Raw genomic sequence first — 19,875 nt, forward strand, 5'->3', positions numbered from 1 at the left:
CACCTCTGCTTGAGTCACATTTGACACCTTGCAGTTCCTCAAATTCAGCGTGCTAATAAAGAGCCTCCACCTTCAACTTGCTGCTCCTGTCCTTGGAAATTCCCATTCCTTGCTGGGCTAGTTCATCTGAAAACTCAGCTCAGCTGTCACTTCCTCTGTGGTGACTTCCCTGACCACCTTCCTCACCTACAGTCTGACTGAAGTGCCCATCCTTTGTGTTCTGTCTTAGTGCATACATTGTGTTTTAATAATTTGACTGCAAAGTCCTTGAGGTTAGAGATAACTGTGTTTGGTTGTTTTTTTGTTTGTTTGAGACAGTCTCGCTTTGTCTCCCAGGCTGGAGTGCAGTGGCACGATCTCAGCTCACTGCAACCTCTGTCTCCTGGGTTCAAGCAATTCTCCTGCCTCAGCCTCCCAAGTAGCTGGGACTATAAGCATGTGCCACCACGCCCGGCTAATTTTTTTGTATTTTTAGTAGAGACAGGGTTTCACCATGTTGGTCAGGCTGGTCTCGAACTCCTGACCTCAAATGATCCACCCGCCTCGGCCTCCCAAAGTGCTGGGATTACAGGCATGAGCCACCATACCTGGCTGGAATAACTGTTTTTTTTATATCTGTATCCCAAGTACCATATGCCTAGTGACTTACAGAGGAGGTTCTTGTTAATCTTTGATAAATGAACTGGCCTTTTCATCAGGACCATAATGTTTTATTTTATTAAGAGATAGGGTCTTGTTGTGTTGCCCAGGCTACACTTGAACTACTGGGCTCAAGCAATCCTCCTACCTCAGCATCCCAAGTAGCTGGGACTACATGCGTATACCACCAAACCTAGCCTCTAGATTCAACTACCAGTTCACAAGAAGCATAGAAGACTGGAGACTATGTTACATGATACCGTAGGGATGCAGTCGGTAAAATCTAAATGGAGGAAATTCTGTATGAACAATCATATGCCTTAAACTATAAGGGAGAAAAGCTAAATGGGGAAAGAGGTTCTACAGAGTCTTAAGAGAGATATCAGGCAATTTCAATGTATGGGAATTTTTTAGATCCTTATTCAAAAAACAATTGTGACTCAGAAATATGAGTCATTTATGTTACATAAATTTTATATTAAATATATTTTACAACAATAAAAGATTTTATCGGGCTGGGCACGGTGGCTCATGCCTATAATCCCAGCACTTTGGGAGGCTGAGGTAGGCAGATCACTTGAAGTCAGGAGCTTGAGACCAGCCTGGCCAACATGGTGAAACCCTGTCTCTTCCAAAAATAGAAAAATTAGCCAGGCATAGTGGTGAGCACCTGTAATCCCAGCTATTTGGGAGGCTGAGGCATGAGAATCACTTGAACCCGGGAGGCAGGGGTTACAGTGAGCCAAGATTGCGACACTGTACTCCAGCCTAGGTGACAGAGTAAGACTCTGTCTCAAAAAAAAAAAAAAAAAAAAATTGTGCTTATCTTTTTTTTTTTTGAGATGGAGTCTCGCTCTTTTGCTCAGGCTGGAGTGCAGTGGCACAATCTCAGCTCACTGCAACCTCCATCGCCCAGGTTGAAGCGATTCTCCTACGTCAGCCTCCCAAGTAACTGGGTTTACAGGCACATGCCACCACCCCCAGCTAATTTTTTTGTACTGTTAGTAGAGATGAGGTTTCACCAAGTTGGCCAGGTTCGTCTCAAACTCCTGACCTCAAGTCATCCACTTGCCTTGGCCTCCCAAAGTGCTGGGACTACAGGCATGAGCTAACAAGCCCGGCGTGTGCTTAGGTGTGATCTCGGCTCACTGCAGCCTCCACCTCCTGGGCTTAAGGGATTCTCCTGCCTCAGCCTCCTGAGCATCTGGGATTACAGGCGCCTGCCACCACACCCAAGCAATTTTTGTATTTTTAGTAGCGATGGGGTTTCACCATGTTGGCTAGGCTGGTCTCGAACTCCTGACCTCATGATCCGCCCACCTCGGCCTCCCAAAGTGCTGGGACTATAGGCATGAGCCACTGCAACTTGCCTTGTGCTTATATATATATATATATATTTTTTTTTTTTTTTTTTTTTTTTTTTTTTTTTTGAGGCAGAGTCTCGCTCTATCACCCAGGCTGGAGTGCAGTGGCACTATCTCGGCTCACTGCAAGCTCTGCCTCCTGGGTTCACGCCATTCTCCTGCCTCAGCCTCCCAAGTAGCTGGGACTACAGGCACCCACCACCACGCCTGGCTAATTTTTTGTATTTTTAGTAGAGACGGGGTTTCACTGTGTTAGCCAGAATGGTCTCGATCTCGTGACCTCGTGATCCACCCACCTTGGCCTCCCAAAGTGTTGGGATTACAGGCGTGAGCCACCGCACCCGGCCCCTGTGCTTATCTTTTAAAGCGTCCTTATATTTAGAAATGCATTCCGGCCGGGCGCAGTGGCTCAAGCCTGTAATCCCAGCACTTTGGGAGGCCAAGACGGGTGGATCACGAGGTCAGGAGATCGAGACTATCCTGGCTAACACAGTGAAACCCCGTCTCTACTAAAAAATACAAAAAACTAGCCGGGCGAGGTGGCGGGCGCCTGTAGTCCCAGCTACTCGGGAGGCTGAGGCAGGAGAATGGCGTGAACCCGGGAGGCGGAGCTTGCAGTGAGCTGAGATCCGGCCACTGCACTCCAGCCTGGGCGACAGAGCGAGACTCCATCTCAAAAAAAAAAAAAAAAGAAATGCATTCCAACATATTTACAGGTGAAATGATATGTCTGGGATTTGTTTCAAAATAATCTGACAGAAGGAAGTGAATGGGTATATAGTAGAAATTAGATTGGCTGTGAGCTGATAATTATTGCAGCTGAGCGATGTGTACATGGCAGTTCATTATGCTATTCTGCCTGTTTTTGTTTATATTTAAAATTTTTATGATAAAATCCTTTTGTGTTTGTTTGTTTTTTGAGACTGAGTCTCGCTCTGTCGCCCAGACTAGAGTGCAGTGGCACCATCTCAGCTCACTGCAACCTCCTCCTCCCAGGTTCAAGCAATTCTCCTGCCTCAGCCTCCCAAGTAACTGGGACTACAGGTGCTTGCCACCATACTCAGCTAAGTTTTTTGTATTTTTAGTAGGGACTGGATTCCACCATGTTGGCCAGGCTGGTCTCAAACTCCTGACCTCAAGTGATTTGCCTGCCTTGGCCTCCCAAAGTGCTGGCATTACAGGCGTTAGCCACTGTGTCTGGACTGATAAAATCTTTTTTTTTTTTTTTTTTTGAGACGGAGTCTCGCTCTGTCGCCCAGGCTGGAGTGCAGTGGCCAGATCTCAGCTCACTGCAAGCTCCGCCTCCCGGGTTCACGCCATTCTCCTGCCTCAGCCTCCCGAGTAGCTGGGACTACAGGCGCCCGCCACCTCGCCGGGCTAGTTTTTTTTGTATTTTTTAGTAGAGACAGGGTTTCACCGGGTTAGCCAGGATGGTCTCGATCTGCTGACCTTGTGATCTGCCCGTCTCGGCCTCCCAAAGTGCTGGGATTACAGGCTTGAGCCACCGCGCCCGGCCAAAATCTTTTATTGTTGTAAAATATATTTAATATAAAATTTACCATTTTAACCATTTTTCAGTATACAGTTCAGTGGCATTAACTACTTCATGTTGTTGTGCAACTATTGCCACCATTCATCTCCAGACTTTTGTCATCTTCCCAAACTGAAACTCTGTATCCCTTAAACAATAGCTCCTCATCCCCCCTCCCTGCTGCCCTGACAACCACCATTCTGTGCTGTGTTTATGAATTTGAACTTTAGGTAACTTATGTAAGTGGAATCATTTGGTATTTGTCCTTTAGTGTCTGGCTTTTTTCACTTAGTTTTCAAGTTCATCCATGTTGTAGCCTGTATTAGAATTTCATTCCTGTTTAAGGCTGAATAATAATCTATTATATGTATATACCACATTTTATCGATCCATTCATCTTTCAGAAATTGACATTTGGGTTGCTTCCAAAACAGTTTTTAAGTTCTTTCCTGGAGGTATCCCATAATGAAGGTTCTTATAAATGAGGTATATTGATGATAGTTATCTTGCTGAGGAACAGACATAGAATGTTTAATTTCTGAAGACATCAGATTCCAAAGGCTTTTTCTGAACAGCTACAATCCATACAACCTCAGGAAGTGCCATAGACTGCAGAGGAGGAGGTAAAAAGGTATAAGCACAGGGAAAGGAAGTTAACATTTGCTGTTTAGGATTACTCAGCAAAGCTCTTGCTCTCATTGGCCTCTCTTACCTCCCAGGCAGATTTTCTGTTTCCGGAGCATCCCTACTCAGTTATTTCTAACCCATGTAGCCCTGCCAACTATATTTTTACCCTAAGCTCAGGAACTACTTTTCATCAGTTTTATGCCAAAAGTTAGTGTGTCACATACAAGTAAAAAAAAAAAAAAAAAAAAAAAAAAAAATCTCATCTCCTCCTACTGGAGATAAGCCAAATTAGGGTAGAAGCCAAACCAGAAAAAGTTTAAACCAAATATGAATCTAAAACGTGTTTGTTTGTTTGTTTGTTTTGTTTGTTTGAGACAGAGTCTCACCATGTTGCTCAGGCTGGTCTCGAACTCCTGGGTTCAAGACATCCTCCCATCTCGGCCTCTCAAAGCACTGGGATTACAGGCATGAGCCACCGCACCTGGCAAAATATGTTTTTATTCTTCTGATTTTTAGAGAATTATCCTTAATCATCTTGAGGAAAAACGATAGACAGAAAATTAAAATTTAACCCCGATAGTAATCAGAATAAAGAAAATACAGTGGCAAAAGGAGACCATATTTCAAGGAAAAATTATTTTGTGAAAAGGAAAGGTGAAATAGTAGGAAATATTGGAAACAGAAACCCCAAATCATAAGAGAGAAAGAGTTTTAAGATGGTAAGTCTGACTTGAGTAAGCCTCCATCTTCCCATTCCAGAAGTCTGGGGCAAGTGTACTCCTTATCAGTAAGGGAAGGTATCACTAAGGAGGACCAGTGATGTCTTGTGTGGGATAGGGCAAGCAGGGGATGGGGATGGGGCCGAGTGATACCTTATTTTAGGTTAAGCTTGAGGTATTGGTTACTCAGGAGGTATTAGTTCTGGGATCAGTTTGGAATTTTAGATATGCTCTAGAATGAATTGTATATTGTTTATTTTGTTCTGCTATGTGGTCCAGACTCCAGAATTTATCCTTCCACTTTTATCACACAGTTTTGATTACCATAGCTGTATAAGAAGGACTAAAAATGAGGTAAACTGATTTTTGTACTTCATTCTTTCTTTTCAAAATTGTTTGAGCTATTCTACTTCCTTTGTCTTTACTAGCTATAGCCTTCCAATTCATGAACCTGGACGGTGATATTGAGTTCTTCTATATGCTTGCTGATTTTCTGTCCAGTTGTTCTCTCAATTGTTGAGAGAGGAGTATTGAGGTCTCCAACTGTAGTTGTAGAGTTGGCTATTTCTCCTTTTGGTTCTGTCAGCTTTTGCTTTCACATATTTTGCAGCTCTGTTGTTTGGTACATACATTTAAGATTGCTATGTTTTCTTAGATTGACCCTCTTATCATTATATAACATCTTTTGCGTCTCTGGTAATTTCTTCTGCCCTGAAGTATATCTTATTTAATTTTAATGTAGCCACTCCAGCTTTCCTTTCATTGTTTGCATGCTATATAACTTTTTCCATCCTTCTACTTTCCACCAGTCTATATGTTTATATTTGAGGTGAGTGTTTTTTAGATAGCATATAGTTGGGTCATGTTTTTTAATCCACTCTGCCAGCCTCTGTCTTTTAATTGGTATATATAGACTTTTTATAGCTCATACTGTTATTCATATGTTAGGGCTTATACTTGCCATTTATTTTTGTCTTCTGTGTTTTGTCTGTTTTACTTTTCCTCCCTTCCTATGGACTACTGAACTTTTTTAGAATTCCATTTTTATTTCTGTATAATGGCTTTTTAAAATCTATAGTGTTTTTTTCTGGGTGCTGTAATTCCAGCACTTTGGGAGGCTGAGGCAGGTGAATCATTTGAGGTCAGGAGTTCAAAACCAGCCTGGCCAACATGGTGAAAATCAGTCTTTACTAAAAATACAAAAAAAAATTAGCCAGGCATGGTGCCATGCTCCTGTAATCCCAGCTACTCAGGAGGTTGAGGCAGGCAAATTGCTTGAACCTGGGAGGCGGAAGTTGCAGTGAGCCGAGATCACACTACTGTACTGCAGCGTGGGGGACAGTGAGATTCTGTCTCAAAAAATAAATAAAATAAAATAAAATCTATAGTGTTTTTGAGTGTATCTTTTTGTATAGCATTTTTAGTGGTCACTGTAGGTGTTTGGGGGGTTTTTTGTTTTTTTGTGTGTTTTTTTTTATTTTGGTAGGGGTTTTTTCAGATAGGGCCTCACTCTGTTGCACAGGCTGGAGTGCAGTGGCGCTCTCATAGCTTATTGCAGCGTTGATCTATTGGGCCCAAAGGATCCTCCCAGTTCAGCCTCCAGAGTAGCTGGGACTACAGGCACATACCACCATGCCCAACTAATGTTTTTTATTTTTGGTAGAGAAAAAAATCTTGCTTTGTTTCCCAGGCTGGTCTCAAACTCCTGAACTCAAGCTGAGGCAGAAATTAAAGAAAGAAAGAAAAAATAAAATTTAAAAAAAAAGAGAAATAAGGTTTCCTATATTAGGCTGACTTGTCCCAGAGGCAGCAACAGGCACAGTCCAGACCCAAGAAAAGTCTTGATAATACTATCTAATGTGCCCTGACGACTCTCCCAGTACTCCCTCAACGTAAGGAAGAGAAAAACAAATTTTCCTTTACCTTATAGTGTGAGTTTATAGACTCCTATTCTCTGTAACTAGTAACTTCAAGTATTCTGCTTTACCTAAACAGTACAGTGAAAGTCATGAGCCATCTGAGCAGGCCTGAGCTACAGCCACCTCGGTGCCATAGTGAATGTCATAGAATAAGCTAGTGCCTTGCCTAGCAAGGCACTAAGGCAAACCTAGATAGCAGCCATCTAGGTTGCATAGCAACAGTTGTGTGTAATCCTGAGTTATACACCTATCACAGTTTGATTAACTCTCTTTGTTCTGCCTCTGTATTTTTGCTTTCACACCACCATAAGTTTGTTTCAGGCTAGCCCACCCCCTTTTTGAAGGGTATGTAAAAGTCAAGTGCTGTCTTTGTTCTTAGCCCAGTTTTTTAGATGTTAAGTCTGCTAGGTCTGAGTGCACTCAATAAAGATCATCCTGCTTTACCCCGAAGTGTCTCTAGTCCTCCTGATTCCCACAACAAAGCAATCCACCCAACTTGGCCTCCCAAAGTGCTGGGTTACAGGTATGAACTACCACACCCAGCCAACTCTACTTGTTTTATACATACACAGACACACACACATACACAGCATCATAGTCTACTGATGTTATTTTTTTTTTTTAACCAAGTTTTCTGAGTAAGACTGCCTCTTTCCTGGTCTTTTGGCTAAAGAGAACAAGCCTTTGTTGGGTTTTTTTTTTTGTCTGCACACATTGGCATTTCTAGGTTGACAGCTTCTTCAGCTCCAATTCTGGGATATATGTGGCAAAAAGAAAACCCAGGGAACTCACCACCATGTCAGTCCTTGTGTGCTGAGTTCTCCAGCCAGTTTGTCATTTTTCCCTCTACCTTTCCAAGTCTTATGTTCATTTTGTATATAATGTCCAAGGTTTTTAGTTGCACTTAGTGGGAGACATAGGGAGAAGTATATCTACTCACTCCATTTTCCCTCCTGGTTTCACTTTTGATCTAACGTAGAATCTTAAGTTGAATTTTTTGTATTTTTTTAAAAACTATTCCAAGTATACCTATGACACTGACTCAGCCCACTGGATCCAGCCTTGTAATTTACCCTAGAAGAAGTGGGTTCATGGCTGGACTGTCATGGCGTTTCAGGCCAGGGCTTTTATGCTGCACACTCATCTTTTTCCCCGTGTCTTTCATTTATTCTCCTTGTTTTCATTGTTTTCAGAGAGCTGCTTCTAGTAGAGACTTCTCAGCCACAAGATGGTTCCCCAGAGTAGTTCAAGATAGGCTTTTCTGTTCTTCCCTGGGCCCCAGTCTTTAATGTACTATTAGTAAACTCAAGACCATTTATCTAAACCAGGATACAGCTATGAAGACACAACTGTATTTATCTTTAAGCCATGTTTTCCCATTTGCCTGGAAACTTAAGCAATCAGTATCAGAAATAGTTTTTGTTTGAATTATTTAATAATTGTATTATTATTATTATTATTTAGAGACAGGGTCTTGTTGTGTTGCCCAGGCTGGTCTCGAACTCCTGGCCTCAAGCAGTCCTCCTGCCTCAGCCTCCCAAAGTGCTGGGATTACAGGCCTGAGCCACCAGACCCAGCCTATGTCTTTTGAGCTATTTGAATCTATGAATCAAAGTTTACTAGTATAGATGTTTGCTCTTTTATTACTAACCCAACTTTTAAAATAGCTTATAAGATTATGTTTAAACATACATAGAATAGCTTTCTTTGCTGTGTCTACTGAGAGAATGAAGACCATTCTCAGCAATCAGACTGTCTACATTCCAAAAAATGGTGACATTACTGTGAAGGGACACACAGTTATTGTGAAAGGCCCCAGAAGAACCCTGCAGAGGGACTTCAGTCACATCAGTGTAGATTCAATCTTCTTGAAAAGAAAAAAAAGAGGCTCCAGGTTGACAAATGGTGGGGAAACAGAAAGGAACTGGCTGCCGTTCAGACTATTTGTAGTCATGTACAGAACATGATCAAGGGTGTTAACACTGGGCTTCCATTATAAGGTGAGGTCTATGTATGCTTACTTCCCCATCAATGTCATTATCCAGGAGAATGGATCTCTTGTTGAAATCTGAAATTTCTTGGGTGAAAAATATGTCCTCAGGGTTTGGATGAGACCAGGTGTTGCTTGTTCAGTATCTCAAGCCCAGAAAGATGAATTAATCCTTGAAGGTAATGACATTGAGCTTGTTTCCAATTTAGAGGCTTTAATTAAGCAAGCCACAGCAGTTAAAAACAAGGATATAGGAAATTTTTGGATGGTATCTATGTCCCTGAAAAAGGAACCATTCAGCCGGCTGATGAATAAGATCTAAGAGTAGTCCAGCTTCTGAAATAAGATGCCGGATGATTCCCGAGAGCTATTTGTGATATTTAAATGATGCAAAAGACCTATTGATTTGGAAAGAAAAATAAAATAAAATAAAATAAAAATAAAAAATAAATAGAACAGAAAGACTGGTAAATAGACATTGTCTTTGGGTAGTGAGCTGTGAGTCATTTGTTCTTTCATTTTTCAAGTTTTCAAATATGAGCTACTTTATGATGGATGAAAATGGATGTTGGGCATATTCTTCAGCTAATTAGAAAATATTTATTAATTAAAAAAATATATTTATGACCCATCCAATATGTGTAGAGCCAGCATATATGTTTTCTTAGTCTTGATAGTTACATAAGAAAATATTGGAGGCTGGGCACGGTGGCTTACGCCTGTAATCCCAGCACTTTGGTAGGCTGAGGTGGGTGGATCACCTGAGGTCAGGAGTTTGAGACCAGCCTGGCCACATGGTAAAACTCTGTCTCTACTAAAAATACAAAAATTAGCCAGGTGTGGTGGTGGGTGCCTGTAATCCAAGGTACTCAGGAGGCTGAGGCAGGAGAATCACTTGAACCCAGGAGGCGGAGGTTGCAATGAGCTGAGATTGTGCTACTGCACTCCAGCCTGAGTGAGAGAGCAAGACTCTGTCTCAAAATAATTATAATAATATTGGGTACTCCGTTACTAAAGGCAGGGACTATGGCTTAAAATTCTGTAGCTGTGATACCTACCATATGCCTTACACATAGAGAGGTCTAGGAAATAACTGCCTGAGCACAGAAACCATTGTTCCTAGCTTTGAAGGAAAGAACTGTATTTTACTAGTTGTAAATATTTGGGTTTGGTGTCCTCAAGGTTGAGTGTTTCAAGGTTGAGTGTTTCAAGTGTTTTAAGGTTGAGCTAACACTCAAGCAGGTTTAGCTCAACCTGCAAGTTGAGCTAAACTTGAATCTGAAGTGGGCAAGTTGTGTCCATTCTTTTTTTTTTAAGAGATGGTGTCTCACTCTGTTGCCAAGGAGTGCAGTGGTACAATTGTAGCTCACTGTAGCCTTGAACTCCTTCAAGCAATCCTCCTGCCTCAGCCTCTCATGTAGCCAGTACCACAGGTGCATGCCACCATGCCTGGCTAATTTTTATTTTATTTATTTATTCATTCATTCATTCATTCATTCATTTGTTTGAGATGGAGTCTTGCTCTGTCACCCAGGCTGGAGTGCAGTGTTGCAATCTCAGCTCACAGCAACCTCCACCTCACGGGTTCAAGCAATTCTCCTGCCTCAGCCTCCTCAGTAGCTAGGATTACAGACATGCATCACCATGCCCAGCTAATTTTTGTATTTGTAGTAGAGGTGGAGCCATGTTGGCCAGGCTGGTCTTAAACTCCTGACCTCAAGTGGTCCGCCCGCCTCGGCCTCCCAAAATGCTGGGATTACAGGTGAGAGCCACGGTGCCTGGCCTAATTTTTTTTTTTTTTAAATAGAGACAAGGTCTTGCTGTGTTGACTAGGCTGGTCTAAAACTTCTTACCTCAAGCAGCCCTCCAGTCTCATCCTCCCACAGTGCTGAGATTACAGATGTGAGCTACCATACCCAGCCCATTCTATGTCTTAATTATAGAACTAATAATTAGGGATTAAAAAGCCAACTACTCCTTACTGAAATAAGATTAGCAATGGAGTGGACAAAAATTCAGTATCGGTCCAAAGCAATAAACAGTAATATTTTTAAAATTCAGCTGGCCAAGCACAGTGGCTCACGCCTGTAATCCCAACACTTTGGGAGGCCGAGGCAGGTGGATCACGAGGTCAGGAGTTCCAGACCAGCCTGGCCAATATGGTGAAACCCCATCTCTACTAAAAATACAAAAATTAGCCAGGCATGATGGCGCATGCCTGTAGTCCCAGCTACTCTGGAAGCTGAGGCAGAAGAACCCGGGAGGCGGAGGTTGCAGTGAAGTGAGATTGCGCCACTGCACTCCAGCCTGGGCGACAGAGCGAGACTTCGTCTCAAAAATTAAAAAATAAATAAATAAAAAATAAAAAATTCAGCCCTTGCTAATTCATTATTAGATCATCAGAGTCTACATGTATATTGGATATAACAGGTACTAATGTAATATTTGATAACTGATTAAATAAATGAATTAATTTTATTTATTATAAGGCTTTAAATAATGTCCTGAAAATCTACAGAGGAGGAACTTATGAGTAAAGAGAAGCTAGAGTAAAATAAATACCTCTTCCAACCAAGACCCAAGAAAATTAAGGATTTCTGCAAGACCTTTCAACTTGTGGTTTTTGTGGGCCCAGCAATTCTTATAAATTAAAGATCTTTTATATTTCTGATATATGATTATATAATACAAGTTACAGTTTTTTCAGCTTTTGTTTTACTTAGTAATATCCATTTATAGCTTAGTTTAATAGGTGGTACATAAAAGTAATTTATGTACTTTTCCTTATGAAAAATTGAGTATAGGCAAGCTCACCAAAGTACTAGATTTCTAAAAACCCAAGTCTAGACCTTTGAGGAGTTCATGTGCACACAATGAAGTGGAGGCCGATGGGAAGTAGAGAGAATGGGGATAAAGTAACTGACTGGAAAGTAGGCTACAGGGTAGAAATCGACAGATCTTTTGTAGAAAAGGGAATTTCAATGAAAGGAGGCAGTATTAGCAATCAAGTCATAACATAGAAAAGTCACTGTCTAGTCTAATCATTTACAAACTTAAAAAGAAGTAGAAGCCTTTATTCAAATCAAAACTTATGCAGAATACCAATGTGATAAATATATAAAGGTTGAGCTGTTTGGGTTGAAACAAGGTTTGAAATGTATAGGAAATGAAATCCTAGGAAACAAAATCCCATCCCTCTTGAGCCTCTCTATCTCTATCCTAGTGGGCCCTAAAGAGCACAGTTTAAAACAACTGAACTAGGCTGGGTGCAGTGGCTCACACTTGTAATCCCAGTGCTTTGGGAGGCCAACGCAGGAGAATTTATTGAGGCCAGAAGTTCGAGACCAGCCTGGGCAGCATAGTGAGATCCCACCTGTACCAAAAAAAAAAAAATTAGGCTGATTAGGCTGGGCATGGTGGCTCACGGCTGTAATCCCATCTCTTTGGGAGGCTCAGGCGGGTGGATCACCTGAGGTCAGGAGTTCGAGACCAGCCTCACCAACATTGTGAAACCCCGTCTCTACTAAAAATACAAAATTAGCTGGCCGTGGTGGTGCATGCCTGTAATCCCAGCTACTTGGGAGGCTGAGGCAGGAAAATCGCTTGAACCCGGGAGGCAGAGGCTGCAGTGAGCTGAGATCACGCCATTGTACTCCAGCCTGGGCAACAAAAGTGAAACTCTGTCTCAGAGAAAAGAAAAAAAAAAGCCAGACGTGATGGCTCACATCTGTGGTCCCAACTACTCAGGAGACTGAAGTGGGAAGATTGCTTGAGCCCAGGAATTCAAGGCTGCAATGAGCTGTGATTGCACCTGTGCACTTCAGTCTGGACAACAGAGTGAGACCCTGTCACACACATACACAAAAAAGAAAAACCTCTCTGCAATGTAGCCTGACCAATAGGTAGATGTTAGACATTAATGTGTAATAGGGAAGCATTTTCCTCAGGCTTTCAAAGATGGGAAATTATTATGGATTGTTTTCTTACCCCTTACCAGAAAATAGTGCTTTACCATTGAGGTGACCTGCTGGAAAAAATCACTCCACTAATTTGAGAGTCTTCACTTGACCTTTTGGGGTTCTGGCTTTGTGTTTTTTAGCTCTTGAATGTCGTCTCTCAACTAGCCAAACAGAATCTGCGACTGCTGGTCCTAGGCCGAAAGCACATGTTAAGACAGAGTTTCCAGTGGAGAAAGGATGAGATGGCAGAGGTGCAAAAGCAAGCCAGCTGTTTTTTTGCTGATAACATGTAAGTGTTGGGGGTAATAGGTGAATTATACAGTGCTCCAGACATCTGCTTATTAGTTACCTACTTTAAAACCTATTTTTTAAATGCATGTGTATATGTATACTCACCCTCATTTAAAAAAAAAAAGATTTGAGACAACTTACAAAACTAGTTTCTTCTAAAAAAAAAAAAAAAACACTACAGTTTCTATGGCAGGATAAACTTAAACAGATGAGGAAATCAGGATAAAGGAGAAGTGGGGAGAAGATAAGTCAGGAGTGAGATTAGTACACCAAATACATGCCATAAGATCCTAAGTAGATCATTTAGCAAATACTTGACCAACAGGAGCACTTTCTATGTTCTTGGAGAAAGAGCAGTACCCTCTTAGAATTTACAATAAACAGATAAATAAACAGGTAATGTCATTCCAGGCAGTGATTAGTACTATGGGGACAATAAAGCAAGGTAGATAGAGTTTAGGTAAGGGATAGTTCAGAGGGTTGTGAATGGGGTGGTCAAGAACAGCCTTTCTGAGGGGCAAATTTGATGAGGAGTGAGTTATTTGAGAAAGGGGGAGAGATGGTGGGAAGAACATCCCAAATAACATGAAATATTTAAAAAGCCCTGAGGCAGGCCGGGCTCACACCTGTAATCCCAACACTTTGGGAGGCCGAGGCAGGCGGATCATGAGGTCAGGAGATCGAGACCATCCTGGCTAACATGGTGAAACCCTGTCTCTACTAAAAATACAAAACATTAACTGGGCGTGGTGGCGGGTGCCTGTAGTCCCAGATGCTGAGGAGGCTGAGGCAGGAGAATGGCATGAACTCGGGAGGCGGAGCTTGCAGTGAGCCGAGATCGCGCCACTGCACTCCAGCCTGGGTAACAGTGCGAGACTCCATCTCAAAAAAAAAAAAAAAAAGAGCCCTGAGGCAGGCGTAAGCTTGGCATGTGTTTGAGGAAAGCAAGAAGGCCAGTTGGGCTATAATAGCAAGAGGGAAAGTAATAAGTTCTGAGATTAGAGAGAAGGCAGAGACCCCAATACGGAGGAACTTACGGATCCTGGTAGACAAGCAGGAGGCCTAGATTTTATGCTAAATGTAAGGAGAAAATTACTGTTGAGCTGCAGCTTCCCAGGAAGCCAAAGGAACATGGTAAACATGGTCAGTAACAAAACCTACAGTAAGCCAGCCACGGTGGCTCATGCCTATAATCACAGCACTTTGGGAAGCCAAGGCAGGCAGATCACTCAAGATCAGGAGTTCGAGACCAGCCTGGCCAACATAGCAAACCCCATCTCTACTAAAAATACAATTAGGCCGGGCGCGGTGGCTCAAGCCTGTAATCCCAGCACTTTGGGAGGCCGAGACGGGCGGATCACGAGGTCAGAAGATCGAGACCATCCTGGCTAATACGGTGAAACCCCGTCTGTACTAAAAAATGCAAAAAACTAGCCCGGCGAGGTGGCGGGCGCCTGTAGTCCCAGCTACTCAGGAGGCTGAGGCAGGAGAATGGTGTGAACCCGGGAGGCGGAGCTTGCAGTGAGCTGAGATCCGGCCACTGCACTCCAGCCTGGGCGACAGAGCGAGACTCCATCTCAAAAATAAAATAAAATAAAATAAAATAAAATAAATAAATAAATAAAAATACAATTAGCCGGGTGTGGTGGCACACGCATGTAGTTCCAGCCACTTGGGAGGCTGAGACAGCAGAATCACTTGAACCTAGAAAGCAGAGGTTGCAGTGAGCTGAGATCGTGCCACTGCACTCCAGCTTGGGTTACAGAGTGAGACAGTCTCAAAAAAAAAAAAAAAAAAACCACCAACCTACAGTCGCTATAAAGTAAGGAAAAAGATAGCTAATTAGGAGGACTACAGATCCGCAACAGCACACGTGAACTCAGTGCACTCTTGTGCATTGAGGTTTTCGTATTGTTTATGCTAACACAACTTTATTTCCAACTTTGCTTAGATAATGAATGTATATGCCTCAGCCCCAAATCTAGGTTTCATAGTCTGAATGTGATAACTTCAAGATTTGTCAGTATTCTCCAAATCATTTATTTTATTTTATTGAGACGGAGTCCTGCTCTGTCACCCAGGCTGGAGTAGTACAGTGGCACAATCTTGACTCACTGCAACCTCTGCCTCCCGGGTTCAAGCAATTCTCCTGCCTCAGCCTCCCAAGTAGCTGGGATTACAGGCACCCGCCACCATGCCCAGCTAATTTTTTTATTTTTAGTAGCGATGGAGTTTCACCATGTTGGCCAGGCTGGTCTCGAACTCCTGACCTCGTGATCCGCCTGCCTCTCAGCCTCCCAAAGTGCTAGGATTACAGGCATGAGCCACCTCGCCTGGCCCCCAAATCATTTATTATTTAAAAAGTGCAATGGTTCTCAATGCATAAAGCAAGGGAGAAGCAAACTTCTCATCCAGTTCCCAAACCACATACCTTCTTTTTTTAGCTGGAAGATGGTGCTTCCATTTCTCCAAGAGCAGAAGACCTAATGGCAACATTGGGTAGACAGTAAGATTGCAGGCTTGGGAATTAGTTTACCCAGGTTGAGATCATGGCCCTGCCACTCCATGTTTGGGAAAAGTGTTTCCTTTCTCTCTGTCTTCTTTATCTCCTGTGTAACCTTTATGGGGTTGTTTTAAGGATTAAATAAGATAATACCTGTAAATAACTCATGTAAAACTCTTGGCACAGCACCAAGTACATGAAAACCATTTATGTTAGTTGCTGTCATGATCATTATTGTTTTCCTTATATGGAAGAATTAGATAAATTTGAAGCGTTATGACCAAGAAACCTGTCGGAAAGTGGTCTCACTGCTTGGTTTGGGGTCTGTATTTGTTGCATCAGCTGAAGTTCCAAACTCAGTTGTAACGATCAATTCACTTACCTTCTGTGGCTTTGGATTTGAATATTTAAATGTTTATCACTAAATCTGTTTTCCACTAATGTACTAAAGAAGCTTTTCAAACATACACTAGAGAGAATAGTGTAGTGAATAGTGAGTCCCCATGTAACTGTCACCCAGCTCCAACAATTACCATCATTTTGCTAATTTTGTTCTATAAACCGCACACTTTTTTTCTTTTTCTTTTTTTCCTGGAGAGTTATAAGGCAGATTTCGTCATTTTATCATTTCACTTGAAATACTTCAGGATAAAGAAAACTTTAAATCGTCCTATTTAGGGTCATTTGAATCAAGGCATAGGGCATATCACAAGTTGCAGTCTGAATCTCCTAAAGCAAGGCCGTTACTGCCATTTTTAGAGCACATTTATTAAAATGATAAGTGCTAAGGTTGATGGTCTGTTGGAGGCTTTGAGTCACTGGCTCTTACCAAAGAAGATGTTTTGGGGTGCTGATCCAGGTGACTGTCTAGAAGCTGCTCTGAAATACCAGTTCAGCTTCAGGGGCAGCCAGTTATTTGGTGGCTTGCAAGAAAGTCTCATCCTGCCCTAGTAGTATATTGGGTGTTTCTTGAATTTGGGTGAAGAGAGAGGGAAAAGGTGTGCTCTGTGATAGATAAGGCAAATACGAAAAATGCCCAAAGAGAAGCAACTTTTAAGTGTGAGGAGAGCACTGTTAGAATTCATCGTTCTAGTGGAAGAGTCCAGTAAGCTGTGAGAATCCCAGGCATAGCATTCCATTCCCCTCAGCTTTCCATCTGTGTTCTAGATGGTATTGCTTACCAGCTAAGGACTTTCAGGTAGTTCTTAAGTATTACTAGGATCATGCTGGTCAAGAATTCAGAGGCACCTCCAAGGAAAGTAAGTAAAAAGTGTAGCGAAAAAACGCTGTCTTCTGCCTCTTCAGCTGTGCTTGATTGTGTCCTTTCTTATGCCTGGTTCAGCTCGAAGGATGATCCATTCCTTCTGTATGCCACACTGCACTCCGGGAATCACTGCAGGTTTATCACAAAAGACCTGATGCGGGACCACAAGGCCTGTCTGCCTGATACCAAGACCCAACGCTTGTTTTTTAAGTGGCAGCAGGGACATCAGCTGGCAATTATAAATGGGTTTCCAGGATCAAAACTGACCTTTCAGGTAATGGTATCTGTTCTCTATGTAATATTAACAGAGTCAAGTATACAGTAAGAATGTGGCATAGAAAAAGAGTGTCACATCTAATTGAAGGTTCTAAATGCTTTATTTTTCTCAGTTTTAGGTTAGTATTTATTACTAGCCAGTTCCTAGAAAGAGTCTGCTAAAGGTTTCATAGGCCAACCTCAAATTAATTAAAACATTTAGGGGCCGGGCACGGTGGCTCACGCCTGTAATCCTAGCACTTTGGGAGGCCAAGGTAGGCAAATCACAAGGTCAGGAGATCGAGACCATCCTGGTTAACAAGGTGAAACCCCGTCTCTACCAAAAATACAAAAAAAAAAAAAAAAAAAAAAAAAATTAGCCAGGTGTGTTGGTGTGTGCCTGTAGTCCCAGCTACTCAGGAGGCTGAGGCAGGAGAATGGTGTGAACCCTGGAGGCAGAACTTGCAGTAAGCCGAGATCACGCCACTGCACTCCAGCCTGGGCAACAGAGCAAGACGCTGTCTCAAAAACAAAAACCAAAAAACATTTAGGATATCACCAATTTTGACTTCAATTAATTATGTCATAAATTATGACTTTTTTTTTTTTTTGGAGATGTAGTCTCGCTCTGTCGCCCAGGCTGAAGTGCAGTGGCATAATCTCAGCTCACTACAGCCTCCGCCTCCTGGGTTCAAGCGATTCTCCTGCCTTAGCCTCTGGAGTAGCTGGGACTACAGGCACGTGCCACCACGCCCAGCTCATTTTTGTATTTTTAGTAGAGATGGGGTTTCACCATGTTGGTCAGGCTGGTCTTGAACTTCTGACCTCATAATCTGCCCACCTCGGCCTCCCGAAGTGCTGGGATTACAGGTGTGAACCGCCGTACCCTGCCATAAATTGTGACTTCTTATATACGTTTTTTATTTTTGTTTATTTGCAATAGCTCAAATTCCTTATTTCTTAGTTTGTTATACTTTTAAGTAATTTGTTTTCCCTGTTTAATTAATTTCTATGACACAGTCTCAATTGAATTCTCGTTTGATTCTAGTTAAGATATCTATAATATAAGGACATATCTTGTGTGAAAGCAAAGGTAGAGAATCCAAAGTGAGTTATTACAGAAAAGTACACTGGCCCGTGGTATAATAAATAAGGTTCAATGATCAGAAAATATTGGCCAGGCGTGATGGCTCACGCCAGTAATCTCAGCACTTTGGGAGGCCAAGGTGGGTGGATCACTTGAGGTCAGGAGTTGAAGACAAGCCTTGCCAACATAGCGAAACCTCATCTCTACTAAAAATACAAAAATTAGCCAGGCGTGGTGGTATGTGCCTGTAATCCCAGCTACACAGGAGGCTGAGGTACAAGAATCGCTTGAACCTGGGAGGTGAAGGTTTCAGTGAACTGAGATTGTGCTACTGCACTCCAGCCTGGGTGACAGAGCAAGACTCCGTCTCAAAAAAAAAAAATGGAGTTTAGGGGAGTGGGGAGATGTTGGTCAAAGGAGAAAAAATTTCAGTTAGATAAGAGGAATAAGTTCCATGATGACTGTAGTTAATAATTAATAACAATGTATTGTATCCTTGAAAATTGCTAAGAGTAGATTTTAAGTGTTCTCACCACAAAAATTGTAAATATATAAGGTAATACTCACGTTAATTAGCTCAATTTAGCTATTCTACAATGTATGCATATTTCAAAAACATGCTGTACATGATAAATGTATATAATTGTTATTCGTCAATTTAAAAATAAGTAAGAATGGCTGGGTGTAGTGGCTCACTTGTGTAATCCCAGCACTTTGGGAGGCCCAAAGCAGGAAGATTGCCTGAGCCTAGGAGTTTAAGACTAGCCTGGGCAACATGGTAAGACCCTGTCTCTATAAAAGTAAATAAATAAGAATATTCAAAACAATAGATTTGTGGTAAATATGGTATCAAATGATACCATAGTGATTCAAGATATAGTTGAAGAACTATTAATTCTTAAGTATAATAAAGGTATACAGATATTGATCTTACATTTATAAAATAAGACCTTATTTCTTAGAGATACATACTGAAGTATTACAGAAGAAATTACATATCTGAGGTGGGGGGGGGCACCGTATGGATGAAATAAGACTAGAGATGAATTGATAATGGCCGAACCTAGGTGATGAGTACATGGGAGTTCATGATACCATTTCTCTACTTTTGTGTGCAGTTGTTCCTTGGTATCCATGAGGAATTGGTCTCAGGACCTCTCACAGATACTAAAATCCTCAAATGCTTAAGTCCCTTATATAAAATGGCATAGTATTTGCATATAACCTACACACATCCTCCTGTATACTTTGAGTCATCTAGATTATTTATAATACCTAATACAATGTAAATGCTATATAAATAGTTGTTTCTGTATTGTTTAGGGAATAATGCCAAGAAGAAAAAAGTCTGTACATGTTCAGTTTTTTTTTGTTGTTGTTGTTTTTTTCAAATATTTTCAGTCCGTGGTGGTTTGCCAGGGATACAAAGCCTGCAGTTATGGAAGGCTGACTGTATTTGAAATTTTTCACTCACACACACAAAACTGATAGAGCCAACAAAAGAATATCTGTCTTACATAAATGTAATGCTTCTATAGAGAGTCTTTAGACGTAAAAATGAGACCCCTCAAAAAAAGAAACTCCTAATGCTAGGGCTCATCTTCACAGAGTTAGCTGCCCTTTGAAAATCCATCATTAAGTGAGATAATCCATTATTAATACTCTTCTGAAGCAAACTTGAGAAGTGTCAGAAAGGGAAATGGCCAGGTAGCCCTTTAGTGTTGTTC

General features: G+C 41.7%; 1 protein-coding gene and 1 pseudogene across 17 annotated transcripts in view; both read left to right on the forward strand.

Annotated features, from left to right (window-relative positions):
- PRORP (protein only RNase P catalytic subunit) overlaps positions 1-19,875 on the forward strand; it is a 253,529-nt gene that overhangs the window by 127,905 nt on the left and 105,749 nt on the right. For 8 of the 17 annotated variants that reach the window (XR_013396180.1, XR_013396186.1, XR_013396185.1 and 5 more), the window contains exons 6-7: positions 12,889-13,037; positions 16,885-17,222. Coding sequence is in view for 6 of the 17 variants with exons in the window: in XM_077940895.1 (XP_077797021.1) it covers positions 12,889-13,037; positions 16,885-17,080 (345 nt within the window). In the remaining 11 variants the exon portion in view is untranslated. Of the gene's footprint in view, positions 1-12,888; positions 13,038-16,884; positions 17,287-19,875 lie in introns of all 17 variants that reach the window. The other 9 variants (XM_077940895.1, XM_015143564.3, XM_001085149.5 and 6 more) reach the window with 4 other exon arrangements.
- LOC695000 (large ribosomal subunit protein uL6 pseudogene) lies at positions 8,501-9,214 on the forward strand (annotated as a pseudogene).

Source organism: Macaca mulatta, chromosome 7 (genome assembly GCF_049350105.2).
Source record: "Macaca mulatta isolate MMU2019108-1 chromosome 7, T2T-MMU8v2.0, whole genome shotgun sequence".
Taxonomy (NCBI): domain Eukaryota; kingdom Metazoa; phylum Chordata; class Mammalia; order Primates; family Cercopithecidae; genus Macaca; species Macaca mulatta.